The sequence below is a fragment of the Citrus clementina genome, unplaced genomic scaffold (genome assembly GCF_000493195.1).
Source record: "Citrus clementina cultivar Clemenules unplaced genomic scaffold, Citrus_clementina_v1.0 scaffold_9, whole genome shotgun sequence".
NCBI lineage: Eukaryota > Viridiplantae > Streptophyta > Magnoliopsida > Sapindales > Rutaceae > Citrus > Citrus x clementina.
Window position 1 is genome coordinate 3124719 of NW_006261964.1, and position 22810 is coordinate 3147528.

Below are 22810 nucleotides of genomic sequence, written 5' to 3' on the forward strand. Positions count from 1 at the left end.
ATAACAATCTCCTTTATTTATTTATTTATTTATTATGTACAACGGTGTTGTTTCCTTCTAATTTAAACTAAAAAAACATGGAGGAATTAAATCCTACATAATAAATATTGAACTTTAGCACATCTATATCAAATTAAAAAGTCAATTAGAATGATGGATGGGCAAATTGTATCCTATATAGGGATAACTCTATAACACCTTTTATCGGCATTTAAAATTTTTTGAACTAATCTCAACTGATGAATTCGATTTGATTTGATAATTTCTTTCTTTTTTCAGATTCTTTTAAAGACAGAACTGAATTTGAAACTGATTCGATTCTGAGCTAATTTCTAGCGAATTAGTAACCACATTTGTACTACCGATTCGGGCCCCAACTTATGTTATTGCACTGTTATGTTCGGTGTAATAAAGCTGATGTTAAAAAAAAAACAAAAAAAATTAACGTAATAATACTAATCATTGTCCTCTCGCCCTCACGATTATAGAGTGGAAAAGCTTATTACAGCACAGGATCTAACAACTAATCACACTAAACAGCAAGAGACGTTTTATTTCTTTTTATTTTTCGTTTCCAATTCCTTAAGACAAAACAAAAAACGAATTAATAATCCGCTTTACAGCAGCGTTCGTCGACGGCGTCATAATTTTCAGACATTAAACCGTGGACTCAAACCGCGTTTATCAACACTGCCCAATGACAACTCAACACCTGTCTCCTAAATAGAGGAGCATCATATTCCCATCCGTTAGCCATTTCTTTCGCCATTTTTAATGTTCCCACAATCCCACGATTCAAGCACTTCTCTTCCCCACTTTTCAGAGTCTTCCACTTCAAATCCCATGATTGTTTTTATCAAATAAATTAATCATTTGTTTATTTATTTTATTCACACCAAAAACGCAGCACTCTCTCTTTCTCTCGTTGTAATAAAGTAACCGCTAAGATCAAACAAGAAGAAAAGTTGCCAACGTATATAATTTCTTCCTCCATGAAAGGCTCCTTTGCTTCCTTCACACCCATCTGTTTCTCTCTTTCTTTGGCCTTCTCGTTTTTCATTACATAAACAAAACTGAACTACCAAGCAAAGCGGTTCATAGAATGGCTCACTTATGAGTGTTATTTTGCTTGCACATCACACTTGTTCCCTTTTTTTTGATGTATATATACTTTTTCTTGCTTTTTGTGACAAAAAGAAACGAAACCCAGACTGCAAAATTTGATTTTTATTACCGATGTCTAAGAACCCATCTCAGGATGACAATGAAGCGTTTCAAAGTTATGATTTTCTCAAGAAATTTAAGCGGTTGAGGCTAATAGAGCCGTATGTGGGGGTTCTTGGATTTTTTTTCGTTACGGTGTGTGTAATAGTTTGTTTCTGTTACTTGGATTACCGGGCGGTGGAAAAAGGGTATAGAGTTCCGGGAAAATCGGAGAGGTTCAAGTGGCTGAAAGTTGACGGAGCGTTAATGGTGGATAAGACGAGAGTTGAATTTTTGAGTGAGAATGGAAGTGGATGTGATTTGTTTGATGGTGATTGGGTGTGGGATGAGAAGTACCCTTTGTATCAGTCTAAAGATTGTAGGTTTTTGGATGAAGGATTTCGGTGTACTGAAAATGGGAGGCCTGATTTATTTTACACCAAGTGGAGATGGCAACCAAAATATTGCAATTTGCCAAGGTATGCTGACCTTTCCCTTTCAATTTTTTCCCCCTCACAAGCTTTTTAGTAATCAAATTGAAAGTTGTCTTTTAGTCATTTGAAGACCAATGATTTATACTCAAATAAGTATAATGAATATGTGATGGAGTTGAATTTTTCATAAGCTAGAGATATGAACTGTTGGAAACATGAGGCCTGTTAGTACTGTATATGACGTTTTTCTGCATTTTCTCAAGAACCAAACGGGCAGGGTATCATATTTGGGATTTTATTATTGTTGTTATTATTGGTTTAATTGTTTGTCTGTGTCTATTAGTTTGGCTTATTTTGAATGTCTTTGTAGAAGTAATTGTCAAGCCTTTGTAATTTGTGGCATTTGAAAATTACATCTTTTCGGTATTGCATACCCCCAGTCAAAAACAGACAAAATTTGAATTTCATAGCCAAGTTGGCGTGAATGCTTGATCGTGATTTCTCTTGTCTTTTTTCCTCTGGTTTCCTCTTTTAACTTCTTCTTAATCACACGTTTCCCTGTTCGTGTCCTAGTTTTGGTTGGTTTCCTCTGTTGAGAAACCTCACTCCTGACCTTTCTCAAAAAAAAAAAAAAAAAAAAAAAAATCAATTGTGAACTTTAGGACTGTGATCCCAGGCATTTAATCAAACAAGAAAAAAAACTTTTTTCTTTTCTAAATATTGAAATTCTTTTGCTGGTAATATTTTCTGTCAGTTAACTGCCTAGGATTTGTGTTTTTATTTAACTTGGTTACCTACTGCAGTAAATGAAAAGATAACATGTGGACCCTAGTTAATTTATAATTTTATGCGTGATTGGTTGTGTGAGGTATTCATAGTGTTGTTCTGTCTCTGTGTCATCAATGGCTTAATTTTTCCCCAACAGTGATTGTAACTATCGGTCTTGATTTATGGTTTTGCTTTATTTTCAACTTTCAGCATTTCATTTCCCAATTATCATTTTTTCCTTTTGTGGGTTTTTTGCCACTGTTGAAAATAGATTCGATCCAAAATTGATGTTGGAGAAACTGAGGAACAAACGGCTAGTTTTTGCTGGCGACTCAATTGGTAGGAATCAATGGGAATCACTTCTCTGCATGCTCTCTTCTGTGGTTCCCAATAAGGATTCAATCTATGAAGTGAATGGCAGCCCAATAACAAAGCATAAAGGGTTCTTGGTCTTCAAATTTAAAGACTATAATTGCACTGTGGAGTACTACAGAGCTCCATTTCTTGTACTGCAGAGCAGGCCTCCCGCTGGATCATCAGAAAAGATTAAGACAACCCTTAAAGTGGATCAAATGGATTGGAACTCTTGGAAGTGGAAAGATGCTGATGTGCTGGTCTTCAACACAGGGCATTGGTGGAATTATGAGAAGACCATAAGGGGGTAAAGTAATCATTTAACTCTTCTAAATTCTTACTTTATTTTTATTTATTGTTCCTTTCTATATGATAGATGTTTCCTTTTGAAAATTTATAAAATTTCAATAGAATAATTTCATATTGGATGAACTCTTCCAAAGGCTAATGCAGTTCTTGTCATTGAAGGATATCATAAAAGGGACTCCTCAGATTTAATGTTGAATTGATGAACTGATCTTTTGGGTTTAAGCATATTCAGATTTGGAAATGATGTCATAATCAATGGCCTAATTCAAGATGCATATGTATGATCTATCTTATGGTGATCATTGGCAAATATTATCCCGGGTGATTGGTGACATTTATAAATAGAGATAATGATGGATGGTCCTTGTGGATTGAGATTATCTAGTGAACTCTAGGTTTAAATGAATGATAGGTTGTATACCAGTGGCCTTCCAACAACTTTACCATAAGAAAATCTCCTTTTATGGTTTAGGCAGTTTTTTCCTAGTTTCTTCCTGGTTTATCTGTGCAATGGATGGCTGTGAAAGATTGTCATCTACATTTCTTTTTCAATTTGGAATTTTTCATTTATGCTTTTTGCATAATCTATGAAGGCTCGACACTGTTGAGGAAAGGACTGAAATCTAAATATTATTCGAGTTCTGGTTGTTTAAGATGGTTGCAATGTAGTACAGAAATGATATCTGGATTCCTTGAAAAGAATGATGGTGGCTTCCATGGGTTCTTTTCCTAATTATATCAACAACAATGAACCCTTCATATTGTCAATTATTAAGTCATATATTGTCTAGATTTGCTTATATACATCTCTGTGTATGTGTGTTTGTGTGTGTCATTCAACGGATATGGGATGTTAATTTTTGGATTTTATCTCATGCGCGTGAAGTTAAATGTTCCATGAAATACATGGGTAATTGTTGGTGGCAACCATGTAGCTGCTTTTAGTGTATCTATATGCTTTTAATTTGAGTTTCAACAAAAAATTACCGACTCCAACCTTCTTTTTTCCTTTTCAATTAATTGATCAGGGGTTGTTACTTTCAAGAAGGAGCAGAGGTAAAGATCGAGATGAAGGTAGAGCATGCGTATTGGAGGTCCATAGAAACTGTGGTGAAATGGATACACAATGAAGTTAATACAAGCAAGACACAGGTCTTCTTTCGTACATTTGCTCCTGTACACTTCAGGTTTGTTTCAATACTATCCGTTTCCTCCACTGATTTCCTTGAATTGTGCATGTTTGATTCTTTCAATACGCAAGAGTTATGTACTGTGTTAGATTGTTATGTCTCGAGACCGAGCAAAATACTCAAATCTTGTAATTGGATTGAGCATCAAATTCAAACTCATACTAGTTCTTGAGCAATACATTCTTTATTTGAATTTGCTGGAATTTTTACGTCAGTAGGATTATGCCAGGATAGTCCATACTGCTCAACTATGCAGGCTTGTTAAAATATGTTGTCTTTGTGCATGTGATTGACATGTTGATGCAATATTCCATGCTACAACTTAAGCTTTCACATCACATTCATCTTTTGTTAACCCATTGATTGTTTCTGCTATCAGTTTGCAAGATAGGAATTAATGGTGTTACTCGGGAATTAGGATTCTGTTTCTATCTATTCTATCACAAAGTTATTCTTAGTCTAATCCTTTATGATTCTGTTTATATCTATCCCATCACAAAGTTGTTCTTGGTCTAATCCTTTATGATTCTGTTTATATCTATCCTATCACAAAGTTATTCTTAGTCTAATCCTTTATACCGATGCTTGATATGACAAAGGTTGTCATAGACACAGTGGGTTAGGATTCTAACCTTTGCTTAGATTTTATGTGAAATTATGCTTTCCATACTTGGGAGCTAAATTAGCAAACACATCGCAGAGGTGGAGATTGGAGGACTGGGGGAAGTTGTCACATGGAGACACTGCCAGAACTTGGAACGTCTTTGGTGCCACCTGAAACTTGGGTCCAGTTCAAAATGGTGACTGATGTGTTATCAGCTAACACAAGCACATGGAAATTTGATGTTTTAAATGTAACCTATATGACTGCTCAAAGGAAAGATGGGCATTCATCTCTCTATTATATGGGTCCCAAAGCAAGCCCTGCACCCATTCATCGGCAGGACTGCAGCCACTGGTGCCTGCCCGGTGTCCCTGATTCTTGGAATGAGCTACTCTATGCACTATTCTTAAAGTGCAAGACTACTCATGCATCGAACACATCAACTTATAGCTCACAGGCTTGATTGTTGAGGAAAGTCTTTTTAGTTGAATGCCAATGCCATTGTGGCAGATGGGAGTTTTCTGCACATAGTGTGATTTATATTATCCAGCAAATCAAAAAGGGACATAACATGTAAAGAGAGTTTTGTTATAGTTTTGCCGCAAGGGATCTGATGCAGTTCTGAGGTTTTGATGTTGATGCAGATTAGCTTCAGGGACCGAACTGATCTCTATTCCATTTAATGGCTGGCTGTTTATAAGAAAGGAGGGAGGCATAGTTTTAGGGGCTGGTGAGAGGACAGGGATTCTTTGGATTGGAGTATGGAACTGTATTATTTTTATTTTGTTAGTTCATCTTATTTTTATTTTTATTTTTTTTAGAAATAACATGTAATTGTAAATTTTTTGCTGACTTAGTATAGCTCAAAGACTATTGTAAAGACAGTTATAATTGCAATTTTACCAATTGCTTTATAGTTGTTGCTTGATGAAAAATTCGCAGTGTAAGGCTAACGAGGGACAGTTTTTGCCACAGGAGAGATGTGGGCAGTTTGCAAAAATAATCAATAGCTAGTAAATTTTGATTATTTTCCAAAATTTCCCTTGAATTTGCGTCCTGATAAATTGAGAGCAAGTACATGGAATGTGTATATCATATAAAGATTGATTGATGGGTCTTTATGTCATAATGAATCCTCCTCTTTTAAGTAAATCACTTCAAAGCTACTTTGGTTCATAAAGCATATGATTATTCTGCGACGCTCCCAAATTCTGGGTAAAATCTCAAACCCATGAGCCCGTTTTCCGGTCCATACTCAAAACTAAAATTACAAAAAAGAGCAAAGAAGGCGGAGGTTTAAAAGCTTCACAGCTGACACTCCCCACTCACAGACCCAGCGTCAAAGCCAAGCTATCAGCATATTTTCGCAACGGCTAAATCAGAACCAAATACAGTGATAGTAAGCGAGTGTGAGAATTGTTGCAAATGGCTGACACGGCACCGAGCCGATCCCGAGACCTAGACAAGCTCTTACTCCGAGCCGGCAATCTAGTGGGCCCCACTTTCGAACCCGGCGCAGAAGTAAACCGCCTCTCTTCCAAATTTCTCGTTGCGACATTTTAAGAAACGATGTGCCTGCAATTTCGTTTTTTTAACCTTTTCTTTTTTGCAATTATTTTTGTTGCAGTTGAGAGATGACTTACAAGAATATGCGCGAATTTTGGTTGTTGGAGCCGGTGGATTGGGCTGCGAATTGTTGAAAGACTTAGCTTTATCGGGTTTTAAAAACCTAGAGGTCATTGATATGGACCGTATCGAAGTTTCGAATCTCAATCGCCAGTTTCTTTTCAGGTTTTTCAACTTTAATTCAATCTCATGAGTATTTCTTTTATTGTTCTGTTATTTTTTGGAAATTAGACCCAGATTGATGATATTCAGCTACTTGTTGCTCTGTTAGATAATATGTTTTGCCAAAAACTTGAGCTTAAGACATGTTATTGTTTAAGAATAAAATTGTGAGCTTTGGTTCGTTCAACTTGTCTCCCATTTAAAGTCTAAAAAGTGAAGGTAGGAAGGATTAGGTACTCATGAAGAAGGTTGCATATGCGATAAAATTTATCAGTTGAAAATTATACTGTAATTTTGCTGTTGTTTCTGTAGGATGGAAGATGTTGGTAAGCCAAAGGCAGAGGTGGCAGCAAAGCGTGTCATGGAGAGAGTTAGTGGTGTAAATATTGTCCCACATTTTTGCCGAATTGAGGATAAAGACATTTCATTTTACAATGATTTTAATATCATTGTCCTTGGTCTCGATTCCATCGAGGCTCGGAGTTATATAAATGCTGTAGCATGTAGTTTTCTTGGTGCGTATTTTAACCTATTCATTCATATTGTATGTCTCTCTACATTCATGCCCGATTCTGTTTGGTGCCTGTATTTGGCTGTTCTTTCTGATGAGTTGCTTTGCTTGTAGTCTAGAACCTACTAACCTCCGCTGATGTTGGAATTATTATTATTTTTTTTTCCCTACAGAAATAGTTCAATTTCTTTCACTTATCAATTTAGGCGATATTTGGAGTCAACTTTCTCTTCCTCCTTTAAATTTCTCTATGGTTTGACTCATCTAATGAGCATACTTTATGAGGCATGGCATTAGACACGAATGCCATAGGAGCCCTGACACTGACACTTGTGGCATGCACATGAGGAGATTTCGTCCTTAGAGTGACCGCAGATGAATGCAGTTTATGCAGAGCAATACCAATATGGGTGTGACAGATGTGGCTTTATGTCGGCTGGGTTTTCCACGAATTATATACGTTGGAGTAACTGCTTAGGCAATTGCCTAGAGATTCACCCATTCCTCATCTATGCCTGTCAGGGTTTTTTGGACCTTTATATTTTCATATTTGAAATTTATATTCTTTTGTATGATACCACCTCCAAGTTATGAATCTAATAATTTAACCTCAATATCTTATCTCATGCTTCCTTAAAGCTGAAAATTGTCATTCTCAAAGTACACCCTATATTCTGCTTGAGTTTATGTAGTGTCTCACCTTTTTTTCATCCCCATAAATTCAGAATATGAGACTGATGACAAGCCACGAGAAGAAACAATCAAACCCATGGTAGATGGGGGTACTGAAGGTTTTAAGGGTCATGCAAGGGTTATTATACCAGGAGTCACACCGTGCTTTGAGTGTACCATCTGGCTTTTCCCCCCTCAAGTGAAGTTTCCTTTATGCACTCTTGCGGAAACCCCTAGAACAGCTGCTCATTGTATTGAATATGCCCATTTAATCAAGTGGGATGAGGTAATATGTTGTCATTTTTTGCTCTTTATATCCTCAAGTGATGATTTGGCTTACTGCTTATATTATAATGGTTCTTAATTCAGGTGCACAGTGGAAAGTCTTTTGATCCAGATGACCCGGAACATATGCAGTGGGTCTATTCCGAGGTTAACTATATGGAGCTACTGAGTGATGTTTCTATTGATATTGATTTTCATTATTGATCCCCCGACTAATGCCTAGCGATATCCCCTCCCCGTAGGCCGTCAAGAGAGCTGAGCTTTTTGGCATTCCTGGAGTTACATATTCTCTGACTCAGGTATAGTACATTCTATGAAGATAAAAAGTAAATTTTGTTTGAAATTACACTTCCTGAATATCACATTCAAGAGTCTTAAGTCTTTGATACCATGTTCTGCTACAGACTATAAGTTCTTGATTTGTTTACAGGGTGTTGTGAAAAACATCATACCAGCTATTGCTTCCACCAATGCAATTATATCAGCAGCATGTGCTCTTGAAACATTGAAGATTGCATCAGGATGCAGCAAAACTCTATCAAATTATCTAACGTATGCCCAGCTTTCTTTCTTTGCATCAGCAATGCAATTCTTTATGTAGTTACTTTCTTAATATTGGAAGTAAAATGTTAAGGAGAGAGATTTTAGGGTTTTGGATTTTTCTCTGTACCTACAAGTGTGCGCTGACTGTATTAATTTTTCTTATAAAAAAATATATATTTGTGCAGTTATAATGGTGTTGCAGGTCTACACATAAAAGTTACTGAATTCGTGAAGGACAAGGACTGTCTTGTATGTGGTCCAGGTGTTCTTATTGAATTGGACACTTTAGTTACTCTAGAAAAGGTCATTTTCTATATCTTGACTATCTATCTTCTGTTGTGTTTGTTTTCATTGGCAATACTGTTTCCCATCATAACTGTTCTTTTCTTTCTGATGATATATGGGATCTTTCCGCATTTTGCATATTTGGTCACTTAATTCAGCTGCAGTGTCTTGGCTTGAGAAAATAGGGCTTACCTCAGGGTACTTATGGCATCACAGTATTTTATTTTCCACTATTTTTTTTCAATATTTTGTTTTGAGAGGTGGGCCCATGGGGAGTTCTAAAAATTTGTCAAGTGCAGAGTGATAGCTAGTCATGGTCCATGAACAAAGTGAAAATTTTGCTCTAACCTCCAGACCTTGACCTTTTTGATTTGTTATGATTCCCATTGGCTTGTTTTTTGTATAAAGTGCATGAAGCTGACAACAAAGTTCTGCTTTTTGTAATATCTATTTGTTTACATAGTGTGTTAACTGTACCTTTTGCAGTTCATTAATCTACTTGAAGAGCATCCTAAGCTGCAGTTAGCAAAAGCAAGTGTCACATACCGAGGGAAGAATCTGTACATGCAGGCTCCTCCAGTTCTGGAAGAGATGACCCGATCAAACCTAAGCCTACCACTTTATGACCTTATGGATAAAGTTGCAAAGGATATACTTCATGTCACTGGTGTAACAGGCCAGAGTGATAAGAAAACCTCATGCCTGAGGAAACTGCGTGTTGTATTCAGGGGAGTTGATGGGGTTACAGATATGGATATGGCTGGTGGGGCATAATTTACACGCTGCCCCAATGTTTTATTGAAACCAGCGCTCTTCCAAGCTCCACATGGATGCTGTGCCTGTCAAGTTATCTTTAGTGAAAACTAGGAATTGAACGGGCGAGTTTGGTTACATTTGTACTTGGTAACAATTTTAATTCTACATTCTGTTTTCCCACAGATCTTCTCTAGATGTGATTATGTTACCAAGGAAACATCGATGTGCAAACACAATTTTTGAGTTCATTTATGGCATTTGGATATAGTCCTATGATCTTATCTCACAATTGGGGTCAACTTTAAGTTGTGCTAAAGGAGAAAACAAAGTTAGTAGGAGGCTAAAAAACACTCTTCCGTGACATCAAGCATTTTCATTTGCCTGTTTTTACCTGGGCATCATAATCTTCTGGAGATTTGAGATCCAAGACAGCATTGTGAGTGAAGAAGGAAAGCCCAAGCATCCTTCAAGCGTAATGTCTTTTCCTAGCTTAATACATTGAATTAATTGTTAGCGTTGATGCCGGCTTTTCCAAGATTAGCATAAGCCATTAGCCTGCCGGTGGTTGCTGGGAGAAATTTTAAAATACCTCTTAAATATTATGTTGGGAGATATTTTAAAATATCTTTGATATATTATAATTAATTAATGTATGAATGTTATTTATTTAATGAATTATATAATTTCTCGCAAACTGAATTTCCGCTCCGAGAAACAAGGAATTAAACGTAACGATTAAAGTTACGTCCAATAAATGCGAAAATGAAAATCAAAGATTTGGAAAGAACATCAAATCGATCCATGCACCATCATGTTATTGCATATGGGCGGGTCCCTTTGCCAGCCGGCAAAACGTGTGGACCAAATGACTCCTTTATCTTCTGTAATTCAAGTTTCTGCTTTCTAGTGAAAGAAAAGTTCATGTAGGTGGGCTTAGGGTGACGTTCATAGAACAAAGAATAAGCCGCCTGATTAGACTCACACGGTTGTTAATGCATGTGATTGTGATCCTTTCTCTCTCTCATTATTTTACCAGCAGATAGAACATTTATGGTGTACAGTAACATGTGACGACCCATCGATCATGTGCAGAGCTCAGGTTTAGAGGTCACATTAATGAGTTGGTCCTACAAAACAAACAGGGTTTCAAAAAGACAGATCCTTTGACTAACTTGTAGCTGAGAACGATCAAACAACTACTGTATCAGGATGTCTAGCTCTGGGTAACCCATGTACGATCTTTGTGGACTACGTATTTTTGGACCATACCTTGTTCCCCATAAGTGCGAGGATGGCAAAGTTGATAAAACTGATATAGCCACCCATTTACAACCAAGTATAATACTATCAGAGATTGAGCCTATCTTGGATTAGATATCTGGGGAGTGGGCTGTTGCTTGCTGCTTCCCTCAGCATCATCTATATTTTTCATCCCACAACTGGATAGTATCACAACACAACTCCATGATTCCTGTGGGCCTTTAGCCAGATTGGCCAACTGCCACTTGAGGACCCCGCCATCCCACATGCACATTCTATTTTAACTTTTAACTTAAAAAACCATCATCTCTTCTCCCTTTCCCTGGCTTATTTATAACCTTTATATCCCATGCATTGGAGAAGGGAGGGGTAAAAAAAAGGAAGGGAAAAGAAAAAACGGCTGAGGTTTCAAGATCGCATATGTGCAAAATCTAAGTTCTCCTACTCTGCTCTTTCTGCCAAAACAAAATTTCTATTCCAGTGAAGCGGAAGCTTGTTTCAGTAACTATGGAAGTTGAAGACGATTTGCTCTTTGCAGACTTGAGCAAGCAAATCTCTCTGCTCATCATGGACGACGACGAGGAGGACCCCGTTGCAACTTGCCCTTCAGTTTCCCTCCAGGTACATGTAATTTTCTTGTAGATTCATCGACGCTTTTAGTGTAGTGTATGAATGCAGGAGGGGCTTAAGCTAAAGTAGGTTAGATTTTTCAGGGTTTCTCCAGAGCAAGCTATGCAGCAGCAGCACCATCTCCATTTTACCATGAGCAAAGCTGCAGAAGAGAGAGCAAAGGAACTGGAGTTTTTATCCCTCAGTCAACACAACCTAGAAGGAAGCACAGACAAGGAAGATTCAGTTCATGCAACTCATCAAAATCTCACAGGCAACATAATAAAGCAAGAACAGTTGATTCTCATCAAGTATCTTATAACAATTCTTTTAACACCAACAAGGGCTAAGAATTGTTTACTTTAATAGTAAATAACTAATTAATCCCTTCATCAATAAAGTGCTGAGGCGAGGATTTTATTATGGTTTCATAATTTGTTTACATATTTTTACAATGATATGTACATTGAATTAAATTAAGCTGTTCTTTAGCTGGCCTTGGGGCACCTAGTACACAAAGTAAAGTTTCTACCTCTTAATAATGAGATTAAAATGTCTGGTTGTTATCGGTTATGATATAGGATTAAGCTTTTCATGTGTTCAGTATAAGCAAGCGATTAATTTTTTCATTATTTAGTGTTCTACTAGCCAGTTGTGTCAGTTCTTCTTGTGATTCCTTCACCTTTCCTCATGCTAGCTATATCATATAAACATCCCACTGGATATTGAACACTTGATTAGAAGAGAAAAACAACTTCTTGTACCACCAGTGTCTAATATTGGAAGGGAATGGCTAGTTGCAAACACAGCTCAAAATCGAAAGATATTTACAACATATCTTAAATCTGCTCCCGTTCATATCTTTGGATTCTATTAAGGCTGTATCAACTTGCAAGCTAGCTGTAAAAATGCGATTTGGTAATAAGAAAGAGTTCTTCCTTGTAATCATGATATTAGTAATCATCTAGTCTTTCAATCTTCTTTAATCATATTGCTTTGGTTGATAACACCTTTTTATTCTTTTTTTTGGGGTCTCTGTGTGTGTGGAAAGAAACTTAAAATTTAATAAAGCTAAGAATCCAATTCCCCCATTTGCTTTCATAGTATAAGTAGTGGCCATGAAAGTACTTTTTATAAAAATGGTTTGCACTTAATGTGCCACAATCATTGATGATAAATATTTCTTCGAACAGCAGTATCACTAAATTAATTTAGACCTTGATGCGTCTACATTAATTCATCACCTATAGTTTAGTTTTGCATTAGGCCAGTGCGGTTTCCCTCAAATCAAACATATGTACGCGGGGTCCTGTTGAAGTCATTTTCCATCAATATTCATGGTTTCCATAATCTTTTTTAGGGCTCATTTTTTTTTTTAATTTCCATTTTTGATACACCATCATATTCCTTTTCCCAAAATGACAACCCTTCAAATTTCATCTGCCTTTCGCTTTTGTTTGAGATCCTAATGTGTGAAGAACTTAGAACTCAAATTAAACCTAATCAATTAGATGGCTAATTTGGTTCCTCTAAATTACTCTCATGGTTTAAATATTAAAGGGGTCCCTAATGTCACTCCAAAGAGAAGATATAAAGGGGGAAAAAAAAAAGGAATACAAAGTTGTTGGCTGGGGAATATTTGCCTTGATGTTATATATTATTGATAATATTGTTTAAAGCAGATAAAATCTAGTGCTGAATAAGTTGTATAGATTAGCACATCAAACATTCGGTGAATTATTAAAATGAAAATGATGGATATCTAGTGAGTTCCCACACAATTTGTTCTCCATATCTCAAACACCCCACTAGCTTCACAAAATAAAGAAAAAATAGGAGACCAGTGGGCACATCTAGTGATGCAGCAACAGCAGAATTTGAAGATCGCACTCAATATTTTCTGAAGAAAATAAAATTGCATGCTCTTGCTCTAGTTCCTTACCCGGCCAGCAACCTGGACTTTTCCATGTCTCCAGGCTAATCAATTTTATCACTCACCGTTTTGAAGAAGAAATTTGAAGCTACTGGCTGTACTGGTCTACAATAATCAGCTAATGGCTTTGGAAAGCCAGTCAAGCAAGGCAAAAATTTCCCCCTTAAATATATTGATATTTAAGATCAAAAGTCAAAACCCTGCTTAGATGGTTGATAGCTCGAATATGACGCAGTCTAAATGTTCAGACGTGGAATAAATAATCTGCTTTGAAAAATATTCTTAACAACAGAAACGGAGGCTAGAACTAAAGTGGTGTATTAATTTATCAGTTATCAGCTAACTGATTAGTGGTTACGGCACAAGTTGGGCGGACCAATAAGTGTATGTATAGTTGAAGAATTGGAAGAGTGTGCTAGATTTAGCGTTTAAGTCTTAAGATAACTTTTGACCCTTTAGACACTCAAGAGAGGTGGTTTATATCGGTTTAAGAGAGTTAAAAACTAATTCTCTTAAATTATTTAAGAGCGTGTTTACATGAAAAAAAAAAAAAAAAGTGCATCCATATTAGAAAAGGATTCTCTCTCTATATATATATAGTATTTGTCTAGTTTGAGCGCCCTTATTATTTTCTATACAGACGTACTTTTAAACTATATAACTTAATAGAATCAGTTTTTAGTATTATTAAATTGTATAACTTAACAACGTGTCTGTATTAATAAAAATGAATGTGTCCGCACTTACGAATAATTATATGTGTGTGCGAATGCGTGCGCATGCATGCGCTTTTAAAATAAAGATGCAATCTAAAAATCAGTACTCGTCGTTGTCGGTGAAGGTCAAGTACGTAAGATGGAGGGAGAAGACTTGTACCTTGTTTCCATTTTCCAGTTAATTAGGTAATTGACAGACAGGAGGGCTTTTTATAGCTTTGTTTATCTTTTGCAATTAATTGTTTGCTGAAGACGGAACATGAATAAAATAGAGAGGGTCTGAAAAAGCTTCTTATTATTATCAAAATAACAATAATTAGAAGTAGATGAGTTATTTGATCCCAAAATTATATTTATTTTTAGCTCTTACAGATACACGGAATATTTCTTCTAGTTCCCCTGTCATTGTCTATGGAAAAAGGGTTTAACTACGTCTGGTGTATGATCTTTTATTCGTAACTTTCACTTTGTATATCTCTTAACTAAAGTGCTTGCCTAATAAATCTAATTAATGAACGAGAGAGTCTATTCAAAAAGAAATTATGTTTATACCAATGTCTCCCCTTATACTTGTGGAAATAGGTTTTTAAGCTAACGCTTAGCAGATTTTTGGACTATACTATAAAATATATGTATCCAAACTCCGATACATACACACACGCACGTATATATGAACAATTTTAAGAGAAAAAGAAAATCGCTTAATTAAAGCTACATGTCGTATTGCTTTCTAATTTACAAATTATATGTCATTCACATGTTAATTATTACCTCCGTAGTCCGTCCAGCTTAAATCACAAGTATTTTTTAATATTGAATTATTTAAGACTAATGTTAAGTTACATACATGTAACTTATAACTTTCTCACATAAATAATGAATGATGTGGATCCATTTACTATTTATACGAGGAAATTATAAGTTATACGCGTGTAACTCAGGATCCATTCCTTAAACTCTATGTCAACAATGTTTGACGAATAGCGACAAGTCCATGTCAACAATGTCTTACGAATAGCGACAAGTCGTATATTAGATTGGTTCAATTCATCGGACTCTGCGTGAAAGTATGTAACCGTCAATTACGTGGCAAGATCTAGACGGGCGAATCAACATATGTACAAGACCGCGCTACACCCAGCAGGCCAGCAAGAGTCAAAGTTCCAGCACTCTCACAGATCAAACGCACCATCGCCGTGCTTTTACACTCCATCGCCACCATCCAATGGCGGCTCTTTCATTTCTTGGTTTCCTCGTCCTCCTCTTGCCACTGACTCTCCTCCTATTACTGTACCTCATCGTCCGTCCCAAGCCCGTCAGGATCCCAATCAAAGACCGCCACGTGTTCATCACTGGGGGATCCAGCGGCATCGGCCTGGCCCTGGCGCATCAGGCCGCAAAAGAAGGGGCCCGGGTCTCCATCCTGGCACGGTCCGGCGAAAAACTAGAAGAAGCGAAACAATCGATCCAGCTCGCCACCGGAATCGAGGTGGCCACATATTCCGCGGACGTTAGGGATTTTGACGCCGTTAAGACGGCGCTCGATGAGGCCGGGCCCGTCGACGTGTTGGTGGTCAATCAAGGCGTATTCGTGCCTGGAGAATTGGAGGTGCAGTCATTGGATGAGGTGAGGCTCATGATTGATGTCAATATCATTGGAAGTTTCCATATGATCAAAGCTGCATTGCCGTTGATAAAGAAGAGGCAGAATGGTGGCCCCGCTTCCATCGCTTTAATGTCCTCTCAGGCCGGTCAGGTAGGATAAAAGTGGTCTCTCTTTAATACCAGGATAGTTATACGTTACGACCGTCACAAAATTTTGTTACTGCTTCTCCAGTTTTCATGTCATTGTTATGCATTCCATGCTAAAACTTAAGTTTGTACATGTAGCGATAAACTTGTGATTAGTAATCAATAACTTGTAATAATGACAATACATTTGTAATGCTGTAAGCGTAGTTGTAGTTAGGTACTTATTCTTTTAATTAGGTAGTTTCTCCCTATAACAGTAACACTATATGCAACATATATCTGTATAAATTGATGTGACAGTGACATGAAAGTGTTGGCCTAACAAAAATACCAATATGAAGGAAATAAATGAAAACAAATTATGCGAGCCAGTCTGCCAAAGGCCATGGTGGGTACCATGTGACAAGTTGGCGCGAGCTATCAGGGCAATTTTGCTTACTTGGTGCTCTCTTGTGGATAGGTGGGTATTTATGGTTACACAGGTTATTCAGCTAGTAAATTTGGCCTACGGGGTTTAGCAGAAGCATTACAACAAGAGGTTATTGCAGATGACATTCATGTCTCTCTTATATTCCCTCCGGACACAGAAACTCCCGGTCTAGAGGAAGGTACTGTTTCTAATTGTAAACTTCTTTTATGTTTCGTGGTCTTTTCTGTATTTCTCTCAGCTGAATTGCTAGGTAATCCCACAGCACGTAATGCCTTTAAGGTTGGGAACTAATAATATGTCATCAAATCGTAACTAGTTCTGATTTTGCAGATTTTCATTGTGCTTTTGCTGTAACTTAGAGGTTGCAATTTGATTGCAGAAAACAAGAGAAGACCACGGCTCACCAGCATTATAGCTGCCTCATCTGGTGCAATGAAAGCTGATGAAGTTGCCAAGAAAGCTCTAGATGGCATCAAATCTGGTAGCTTCATTGTACCTTGCAATTCTGAGGGATTCCTGCTGTCCATAGCAACTGCTGGTTTGTCTCCGCAGAGATCAGTCCTGATGGCATTTGTTGAAGTGGTTGCCGCTGGTTTGATTCGCTTTGTTGCTCTATGCTTCCAGTGGAATTGGTACGGAAGCATAGAAAAGTGGCATGCACAAGGGAAAAGTAAGTAATCTACACAATTATAATTTCACTGTTGCTATCCTCGCTTTTACGACTAGAGTGTACCCTTTAAAGTGATTAAGAAAAGGAAGTGCAGATGACTGAGAGATCTGTATTTGTTCCAGTTTTATCATTAATGCATTCAAAACAGCCTTGGTTTTGCTTGGTCGTTTAAGTATTACAGTAGACTGGACTTCTTTTGTATCAATTCATTGTGCTCACCATGGGATGTGTTTGAATTTTTCTGCTATTATTGATGATTTTCATTTCGATAAAAAAATATTTCTTGTTGATATCTGCCAAGGACATAAAGTATGAGTAAAATCTACTTCTTACCCAAATTCAAACTGGTCTGTAATTGCTATCATCTTTTCTTAAGTCATAATTGCCAGTTTTTTTTTTTTTCCCTTCTTGATGAACTTCACTCTAGGATATGGTGGTTGAGGGTTTGCTAAGCTGCATGCTAGGATCTATATCTACAATTAAAACCGCTGGATAGTGAATGCACGATTATATCGAAAAAGTTAGTAAAGGAAAAAAATGAGCTACATTAGATTTGTTACAGGAAAAAGTGAATGATTTCATCTTCTAGGTATCAGAGGTAGAATACTATATGCAATTATGTTTCTTATTGCCAATGAAGAATAACTATGTTTGGTAATTTTATTTCCCTCTCTCTATGACTGTCAATAGTCTTACTCAAGTGCTGCGAATACTTTGCAATGTTTGCATTTTGATATGGTTTTGAAGTGTAGAAAGGAATGATCTCTTCAACTGATAGATTTTATTCTATTTAGGATGCTGTTTTGTTTTCATTTTTGGAAATGAGAGTTGTTGCTGAAATGCGATGGTCTTGAATGATTTTTCATTTCAGGGTCAGGGAATTAGAAGCCCTTGGTGTTTGATATGGCTACATGTTGTTGCTGGATTGCAGCAGGTGTTAATCATGCAGACCTCTGAGTCCTTACGATTGGTGAACATCTCTAAGAGTTTGAGTTTCGGACTTCAAACTGATTTCAGGATCAGTCTTGAAGAAACAAGATTCCATGCCACCTCTGGTTTCTACTTTCTAATATTAGGCAGATGGAATATGGGCAACCATCGAGGTGGATAATGCGTTGTAATTGAAATGCATAGAACATATCAACTCTGCAGCTTTGAGAGTCATTAGACCGTTAATAAGAAGAATTATGGGCTGGAATTGAAATCAGTTATTCAAATAAAAAACAATTTTGTAATTCTTTATATTACTTTTTGATGTTGTTACATTACAAATCTACTTATACCTGCCATAAAAAAGTTTTTCGGTATCTCATCTTTATTGTGATGCAAATTGTGCTAATAATGACCTGAGTTTATTTTTAAATATTTGGAAAAAAATAATTTTCTTTAAATAATAAAATATTAATACATATAGATAAATAATACAATTTGTAAAAATATTCAGCATAAGCTGTTACATACATGAGATGATATTAGGGATGGCAAAAATTCCCACGGGGACGGGTACCTTCGGTGATTTTCCCCATTCGGGGAGGGTATGGGGATAATTTCATACCTAATTTTTTATTCGGGGAGGGGACGGGGAAATTTTTTTACCCAATTTCTTATTCGGGGAGGGGACGAGGATGAGGTGGAATCCCCATCCCCTACCCATTTTCCCATTTTAATTTTTTATTTTATTTTAATTTTTTAAAATTACTAATAAATAAAAAATAAAATTTAAATTATAAAATTATAAATATTGGTAAAAATAAAAATATCAAAATATTTATATTATTAAACTTTTAGGCCTAATTAACTAATTAAAATCTTAAATTTTTATTTAAGACATTAAAAAGATCAAGTAGATTCTATTAGCCAAATATTTTTTTTTAATTTTAATATTCTTTAAATATTTTAAACTTAAATCTATTTTTTATTTATTTATAGATGTTATAATTGCCCACAGCGAATCACAATTTTAATATCTTATCTAATCTAATCTAATCTAATCTAATATTTGCTTTTGATTTGCTCCGATTTAACTATTGTGTTGTAAAGAGAATAGTCCACATTTATAAAGTGCTCACGCCACCATTGAAAAAGTTAATTTTGAATCTAAATTCGATTTTATTTGTAACAATTTTGTATTAAACTATTAATTTGTTCATGATAGTTTGTAAAAGAAGTTTGTAAAATAAGTTTGTATTCCTTGCATATTGCGTTACTTACTAATTTAATGTATGTGACTTTTGTAATAGATATTAATGTAAGATGTATTTCGAACTTTACTTTTATTTGAATTTTTTATTTTAATATGATTAACTCAAAATTGAAAAAAAAAATATATTAGTTATTCGGGGATCGGGGACCCTCGGGGATCCCCTGTTATTATTCGAAAAATGAATGAAGATTCTCTCAAGTAATTCTGACGGAGACGGGAAAGGGACAGAGACATACGTAAAATATCAAGAATAAATACGGAGAGATCGGTTCCCTCCCCTCCCCATTGCCATCCCTAGATGATATTCATATTCCTAGAAAAAAATTAAAAAAAATGGGGCAAAGGGGCCACAATTGGTGGACTCATTTGGTCACTTCGAGGCCCATCGGTATATAGACTATAAACCCAATTTTGAAAGACCGGTTAATACTTCAATACCATCCCCGTAAGTCATAACCGCAGAACACGACAATCGAGAAAGCACGCTATCATCATGAGCATGGCGTCACTTATACTGAAGCGAAGCAGCCCTTATGCTATAAGGTCAGTGATCGATAGCCTTCGAATCCCCACGTCATCAAGAGCGTATGCGTCGGTTGCAGTGGGCAGTGACATGGTCTCTGCCGCGCAGGATGTTTCTCTCCAGAAAGCTCGGACCTGGGACGAAGGTGTCTCTTCCAATTTCGCCACCACTCCTATTAAAGACATTTTCAAGGTTCCTTCTTTACTTTTCATTTTTTAATTGGGTTTCTAATTTCATTTCATTTTATTTTCTTTTTAAAGTAAAGTTCTTTATGATGTTGTTTACTTGACTGAACTTATGTTTTATTTTTCACATTTTCAGGGAAAGAAAGTAGTCATTTTCGGGCTCCCTGTAAGTTACTCCATAACAAATTATACTTTTACATAAATTTTTTGTTTGATGAGCAATTTCGGTGGATCTTGTTGGTACAATTAATAAGTGTGTGTATGATTTTGTGAAGTCTGTGTTGATGCTTGAGTTTATGGAACGGTTAGTGTGATAAGTGTGGCCCATTTGCTAAAAGGAGTTTTGCTTAAAAGCGGAAGCTTAACATAGCAAGAGTTTGTTCTCTTAGTGGCATAATTAGCTGACTTGTTATAATTAGTAAAGGACCAATTTTCCCTGGTTGAAATGGAATGTTGAAACTTGTCAATGTGATTTCAATATGTTTCCTGCTTGGGGTTTAGTGCTTGAGCTAAATGAATAAAGTGGAATTTGAGAGCTTCTGCACAAAGCATTTTATCTTTATTTATCTATTGATTTATTGATTTTTCTTGTTATAGTAAATACAAACAGGACAAGGTTGTTTGATAATTTTTCACAGGACAATATATAATTCTGTTATTTGCACCGACATGATTGTTTTTGTGTTCATAGAATAAAAATGCTGATGCTCCACTAAGGACTTAACACAACATTTTCTTCAAACATGATGGTAAAATTCGTTTTATAGATGTTGTAGAACTTACTTTTAGACTTTGGAAGAGATAAAGTTACCCAAAAGATACTGATCTGTACGTAGACAAATATCTTTTATTCTTGATTTATGTTTTGCTTGGCATCTTACCATCTTCTAGGGTGCATATACGGGAGTTTGTTCAAATCAGCATGTCCCTAGTTACAAGAATAACATTGACAAGTTCAAGGCTAAAGGGATTGATTCTGTAATTTGTGTGGCCGTTAATGATCCATACGTTATGAATGGCTGGGCAGAGAAACTTCAAGCCAAAGATGTTGTAAGTTATTTGCTTTGCTTTTATTCTCTTAGCTTCAAGAGAATTTTGGTGCCTTAGCGATTTTATTTCACAATTGTTATAATATTATTGGTTTAATTTTTGTCGTTTAGTTGAGTATTATAACTGGTTAGTCAGATATGTTTCCTCTCAATTGCTTTCTTCCTTAATGAGGGGTGTGGTTGATATGGCTCTTATAATTGTCTTCAGCATATCCTCCTTGTCCAAGGCAATAAAAATAAGTTCTAGACCAAGTCTACCCTATATTTAGTACCTAGAACATCTAAAGTCGAAGGAGACAAAATACCAGGTTTTGGTTGTAGATTTTGTTATCGTTTCCACTCCCTCAGTACAGAGTGTTTGATTAGTCTTCTGAATCATTGAGTTATGCAGGTTATAAATGCTATAGTTTAAAATCCTATTAGGCTGATACAGCACTTGCGTTGTTATTTATTTTTCTTTATTTTGAATGACTTGTGGTTGATATGCCATTAGTAATATCATGTGTTTTTTGTTCATGCTTTTAACAGATTGAATTTTATGGTGACTTTGATGGAAGCTTCCACAAGAGCTTGGACTTGGGAAAAGATCTTTCTGCTGCTTTGCTTGGTCCTCGCTCTGAAAGGTATTCTTTGAATTATTTAATATACTAAAGTTTAACAAGTCTATTACCTTATTTGCTAAATATTATCCAATCAAGACATGAATAGTCTGTTTAGATTTAACTTCATAATTTCACTTACTAAGATAATGCCTTTTTTTTTTCACTTTTCTTTTGTACAGGTGGTCAGCATATGTAGAGGATGGGAAGATTAAGGCTCTTAATGTAGAGGAAGCACCATCGAACATGAAGGTTTCTGGTGCTGATGTCATTTTGGGACAGATCTAAATATGTTTCAGTATCGTTTGCCATCGATTCAAGCTTTTGTATGCGTAGAGCATGTTTTTCAATTACTCTTAGCAGAGAAGGTCCGCGAATAATAACTTGGAAATGTTGCTCCAATCTAGTTTTAGTGTTATCTTTCTTACTTTGTTAACCCTCTAAAAATAAGGTTGTTCCTACATTGTGAATAAGTTTATGGTAAAAGCAGTTTGAGAGAATTGCCTCTTGTTTTTCATTTGCTTTTAAAGATAGATGCCTCTTGTCTTTTTTCCCCCCTTTTTTTAATAAGAAATTAGCACTATTATTCATTCAACGCTGTGAATACATGAACTATTTCTACTGGCATAGGACGCAGCCATAGATCAGTTGTACTATTCACGAAAGCAAATTTGGCTAAAGCATGAGCATGACATTACAAAATCTGGGGATGTGTTGAAATCTCCCTTTCGAAAAATGCTTGCGTTGGTTTTGGACCTCGGGGATTATCCAAAAAATTTCAGTTATACTACCTTTCTTATTGTTGACCAAATCGATAAATGCCTTCTCTTGAACCCAACCCACTATCGCCAGCTTTGTTGTGCTTTGTCATGTAATCAGCCTCTGATGAAGTGGCCGGCTGGAATTTGATCTATTTTTAAATTTTTTGAATTTAAAAATTGTATATATATACATATATGAGGACTTGCAATAAGTTTATGGAATGTTTACTAATCGGTAATGAGAATGCATTAAATGAGAATGAGCTGAAATAAGAATAGAATAAAATATTTATTCGAACTGTAAGAATTGAAATCAAAAGGAGTTATATTGTCACGATGTATTTACTTTATTTTAGAATCGGAATAGAATGTTACAAGTTACTAAAATAATTTTACTACTGCTGTTGATGTTTCAAGT

The 22810-nt window shown here is 36.0% G+C and overlaps 5 protein-coding genes across 7 annotated transcripts; all 5 read left to right on the forward strand.

Moving 5' to 3' along the window:
- The first annotated feature begins 687 nt into the window (after positions 1 to 687).
- LOC18033475 (protein trichome birefringence-like 11) lies at positions 688 to 5746 on the forward strand. 2 transcript variants are annotated; one of them, XM_024191319.1, is made up of 4 exons: positions 688 to 1682; positions 2677 to 3066; positions 4097 to 4255; positions 4901 to 5129. In XM_024191319.1, exons 1-4 carry the CDS (start codon positions 1237 to 1239, stop codon positions 5034 to 5036), a joined length of 1131 nt encoding a protein of 376 aa, XP_024047087.1. In that variant the 5' UTR covers positions 688 to 1236; the 3' UTR covers positions 5037 to 5129. The 2 variants fall into 2 exon arrangements, with proteins under 2 accessions (XP_024047087.1, XP_006419844.1); XM_006419781.2 differs by having other exon boundaries at positions 695 to 1682; positions 4959 to 5746.
- Positions 5747 to 5908: 162 nt separating this feature from the next.
- LOC18032008 (NEDD8-activating enzyme E1 catalytic subunit) lies at positions 5909 to 9988 on the forward strand. Its single transcript, XM_006419784.2, has 9 exons — positions 5909 to 6383; positions 6490 to 6653; positions 6963 to 7165; positions 7887 to 8119; positions 8203 to 8265; positions 8361 to 8417; positions 8549 to 8670; positions 8847 to 8964; positions 9433 to 9988. The coding sequence occupies exons 1-9, from the start codon at positions 6288 to 6290 to the stop codon at positions 9718 to 9720; spliced, it is 1344 nt and encodes a 447-aa protein (XP_006419847.1). The 5' UTR covers positions 5909 to 6287; the 3' UTR covers positions 9721 to 9988.
- Positions 9989 to 10932: 944 nt separating this feature from the next.
- On the forward strand, positions 10933 to 12277 carry LOC18031997. Its single transcript, XM_006419785.2, has 3 exons — positions 10933 to 11038; positions 11399 to 11583; positions 11676 to 12277. Exons 1-3 carry the CDS (start codon positions 10933 to 10935, stop codon positions 11919 to 11921), a joined length of 537 nt encoding a protein of 178 aa, XP_006419848.2. The 3' UTR covers positions 11922 to 12277.
- A 2914-nt stretch (positions 12278 to 15191) lies between these two features.
- On the forward strand, positions 15192 to 18314 carry LOC18031990 (3-dehydrosphinganine reductase TSC10A). Of its 2 annotated transcripts, XM_006419786.2 has the most exons (4): positions 15193 to 15976; positions 16433 to 16580; positions 16782 to 17072; positions 17944 to 18314. In XM_006419786.2, the coding sequence occupies exons 1-4, from the start codon at positions 15446 to 15448 to the stop codon at positions 17955 to 17957; spliced, it is 984 nt and encodes a 327-aa protein (XP_006419849.1). In that variant the 5' UTR covers positions 15193 to 15445; the 3' UTR covers positions 17958 to 18314. The 2 variants fall into 2 exon arrangements, with proteins under 2 accessions (XP_024040961.1, XP_006419849.1); XM_024185193.1 differs by lacking the exon at positions 17944 to 18314 and having other exon boundaries at positions 15192 to 15976; positions 16782 to 17080.
- A 1389-nt stretch (positions 18315 to 19703) lies between these two features.
- Positions 19704 to 22058, forward strand: LOC18031989 (peroxiredoxin-2F, mitochondrial). Its single transcript, XM_024182765.1, has 5 exons — positions 19704 to 19990; positions 20120 to 20149; positions 20875 to 21033; positions 21561 to 21655; positions 21814 to 22058. Exons 1-5 carry the CDS (start codon positions 19769 to 19771, stop codon positions 21917 to 21919), a joined length of 612 nt encoding a protein of 203 aa, XP_024038533.1. The 5' UTR covers positions 19704 to 19768; the 3' UTR covers positions 21920 to 22058.
- The last annotated feature ends 752 nt before the right edge of the window (positions 22059 to 22810 follow it).